This window comes from Charadrius vociferus, unplaced genomic scaffold (assembly GCF_000708025.1).
Source record: "Charadrius vociferus isolate BGI_N301 unplaced genomic scaffold, ASM70802v2 scaffold1829, whole genome shotgun sequence".
Classification (NCBI taxonomy): domain Eukaryota; kingdom Metazoa; phylum Chordata; class Aves; order Charadriiformes; family Charadriidae; genus Charadrius; species Charadrius vociferus.
In genome coordinates, this window is record NW_009649879.1 from 7,084 (window position 1) to 10,814 (window position 3,731).

At 59.7% G+C, this 3,731-nt stretch overlaps 1 protein-coding gene across 1 annotated transcript in view; it reads right to left on the reverse strand.

Annotated features, from left to right (window-relative positions):
- RNF41 (ring finger protein 41, E3 ubiquitin protein ligase) overlaps nt 1-3,731 on the reverse strand; it is an 18,280-nt gene that overhangs the window by 3,014 nt on the left and 11,535 nt on the right. Inside the window, exons 2-3 of the mRNA XM_009891101.1 lie at nt 3,435-3,547; nt 144-415 (exon numbers count right to left, since the gene is read on the reverse strand). Coding sequence (XP_009889403.1) covers nt 144-415; nt 3,435-3,524 — 362 coding nt within the window. The 5' untranslated portion in view covers nt 3,525-3,547. The remainder of the gene's footprint in view (nt 1-143; nt 416-3,434; nt 3,548-3,731) is intronic.

Here is a 3,731-nt window from a genome sequence, read left to right on the forward strand (position 1 = left end):
GGCCTTCAACGCCCTGCCGCCCCCGGAGCTCTGCACCCAGGGGGCAAACGGGTGGCAGGCACCGAACCTCGGGTTCCTTCCCCGAGCCTGTGGTCCCCACTCTGCCCACCCGCTGTGGCAGAGCCCCCCACGGCCATCCTCACCCGCATCCCTGCTCGCAAGTCACCGGGCGCTTTGGATTGTGCTCGCAGTCATTGAGGTGAGACATCAGGTTGTCGAGTCGCACAACTGCCGTACAGCCGAAAACAGCGTTGTCGCAAGTGATCTGCAGCTTCGAGAGCATATTACGCATGATCCGCGGGACGGGGCGGAGGTGGGCAACCGTCACGACGCTGCGGTCCACGGGGCACGTCTGCTGCTGGGAGAACCACTGGGTGATGCAGGCATTGCAGAAGGCGTGCTCGCAGTGAGGAGCCTGCGGAAGGGCAGAGAACAGCCACGCGTTACTCAGACCCGACGGGGAAGCGTTTGCTGGCCCCTGTGCGGCGGGCAACCTTGACCAGAGAAAGGCTCTGAGTCTTTGAGGGGCGCACAGCGGCTACGTGCTGCCTCGGGGGAGGAATGCAAAGGGCACCTCCATTACACAAGCAGGCACGGTGCCCGCACAGGCGAACGAGACACCAAAAGCCAGGGCTGGAAAGGCCAGAGCCACGCACAGCGCCTTCCACTACAACGGGAGAGGCGGTGCTGCAGAGCCGTCCGCACTGCCCTCGGAAAAGCGGGTGCCCACCTTCACCCACCTCTGGTTCTAATCCGCACACCCGGCCCCACCAAGGCAGTCTCTTCCCCCAGACACGTGGGGGCTTCCAAACAGAGCGGGTCCCTGGGCCAGGGCACAGACCCCTCCGAGAAGCGCTCCTGCTCTGCTCCGTCCCAGGTAAAGCTGCCTCCTGAAAGGGCTGAGGGGGCAACGCAGGTCGGGAGGCTAAATTAAACATTTTTCCAAGGCAGATTAGAACATTACTTCACTGTATTGACACAGCTGGGCTCTTCCAACTGCAGCTTGAACGCAAGAGCGGAGTATTAAGATTGGGGAGGGGGAGCGGGACAGACGCCGGCTCTTGGGACAACACTGAGCGTTCTGCCACAGAGCAGAATCCCAGAGTTACAGGAAGGTCAGACGCATCCACGGCTGTCGCATTTACAAGCTGCTCCCGCAGCGCACGGCGCCTCGTACCAGCCGACACAGGCAGGTGAGGATTGCAGGACGTACGCTGAACGGGGAGTCACCCGCCCAAGCCACAGGACCATCTCGGGAGCTTTAGTGCAGCCCCTGCGGCATCGCAGCTTGAGCCAACCCACCCAGCCCAGCACGGAGCCAGCGGGCAGCTGAGCGTGTCAGACACGGCTCCGGCGCAGGGACAGCCTCTCCTCTCCCTCGCATTTTCCTGAAGTCCCGCTCTCCAAGTCTTCGGCTTTCTCCCGTTCTCCACAAAAACTGGCCCCTCGGCTCCCCTTGCAGCGTTTTATCAAGCCCGTGCCCAACCCCGGTGAGATTTAGCGATGAGGATACCGCAGCGTCACCAAAGGCAGACTGGAGATGTGACAGACAATAAAGGAAACCCATTTCACTGGCTGCTGCAGACAGAGAGCCACTCCGTGCCCACAACACAGGGACGGGCCCTGGGGAGTCTCCATCCTTTTTGACACCGAAATCTCGGGGCTGGAGACAGCCCTGAGCCCTCTGAGCTGTCACTGGGGGTGGCCCTGCTTTGGGCGGGCAGAGGGACCGCGCTGGGAGGGAGGAACGAGGGAAGAGTCCTCAGGAATTTGCTCCCTCCAAAGCAGGAGTGGTCAGAGGGCAGGGCTGGTGCCCAGCTACAAACTCAGCCCCATGGCGGCTGCGTTACGGCAGTGCTGGCAGGAGCAGGAGGGCTGGCATCCAACAGACAGGCTGTTACCCACGCTTGAGAACAGCCTGGGAACAAGGGAGTTTGTGATATCACATTCGCAAAAGGAGATTTAAATAAACCTGCTTAAGAAAGCTGCAACTTTCCCTCCGCTTTGTGCGACGGCCTGTGATTGCGCTCACATGCCGACAAGACTTTTAAAACCAAAGCTTGTTGGACATAACAGATTAGTGTAGCTGGAAGGTGCTAACACGCGATTTTAACTACAATAGAGTGCAGTTCCACGCAGCCCCGGCGCACCGGCACAGGGTGGGCGACGGTGCACAGCCCCCGCCTCTCCGGGATCCCCACCAGGCAGCCCACCAGCGCAGCACAAGTCACAGCTCCTGTGACGCAGTTCATTATTAAGCAATGGAACTGCAATAATTATGCACGCATTTCAGATTAGCTCAGTTTGGTTTTAATCCGTTTTATTTCAAAGAAAGCTGGATCTACGCTGAGGGCACTGAGCTCCCCAGCACACGGCCACAGCTCTGCCAGAGCAGGAGCACCTCCGGTGGCACAGAGCCTGAAGAGAAGGGGCAGGGACCGTGGGGACAAAGTCCCACGTCGAAGCCAGCTCCGCTCAGCCAGCAGCGCTCCGCTCAGGTCAGCGGCAGTGAGAGGGCTGTAAAAGCCGCCGTTAACCTCTCCCCGAGTCACAGGGCTTAGCAGGACACAGCGACAAATACAGCCCTTCCTCCAGCGCCGAGAGGCACAGGAGGGCTGGAGACCACGCGGTGCTGCGGGGGGACGCTGTGCTGGGGGAGCTCGTAACAGAGCTCACAGGAAAGCTGCGTCCAACAGCTCTTCCGCTTCGCGGGGAGCGGAGGGAGGAGTGGAAGCAGCAGCACCCTGTGCGCACCCTCCTTCCCCGAGCGGCTGCAGAAGCCGCAGAGGGATCCACCAACCAACCCGGCCGTGCCGGGCCCCGGCAGAGCAGCGTGCTGGTAGCAGAGCTGTGGGCTGTCCGTCCTCCAAGCCACGTTTTGCTGGCAGGAGAGGAGCAGGAGAGTCGAGCCGGGCTCCCGACAGCGAGCAAAACAGATCCGCTTTGTAGCCCGGAGGAAGCATGCGTGCAGGGAAGCGGAGAGGGTCCACCAAGCATGAAGCCATAAGCAAGGGACAGATTTTAGCATAGCTGATGCCATCTCTGCCTTGGGACAAGGTGACGGGCGTGCAGCTGCATTGAGCCTTGGTACAAAGACTTAAGAAGGGAGTAAGGAAAGAAAAAGTAAGGGAAACCTGTCCCAACACAACCTTATCCCTTCCTTCCGCCTCCTTGCTGACCCCAGGACATCACCCAAACCCAGAACTTGAGTTCACTTCCACCAGAACTCACACAACCACAGACATTTATCCCCAGTGCTGCTTCCTTACCCGTGCTGTTGCCTTAAACCATTAGTAGGAAAGTTAAGAATCCATGGAGCTCACCTAATGCACACGCTGTGTGCGGCGGCCATCATCTGATCAAGACATCTAGAAGTCTGGAGCTGCAATCGGAGGCTTTCAGTAGCCACAGTCAGTGCTCAGACGGAAACCTACCTGAACTGGCTCCTCCAGGACCCCGCTGCAGATGGGGCATATAAGGTCTTCATCAACATCCCCCTGAAAACGTGCTACATCATACCCCATTGCTCATCACCGATGCCAGAACCCTGTGGAGGGAAAAAGAAGAGCAGTTAGGAGCAGTTGAGCGTCCTGTGGTGCGCAGCCAGAGCAGGTCCCAGCCCTCACAGCATCCTGGTTCCCAAATTCCTGCTCTTCCCGCCCAGCGTGACCAGCTGCGGTAGCCCCGGGCACGGCTGGAGCACACAGGGCAGCGCCGTACCGAGGAGCACG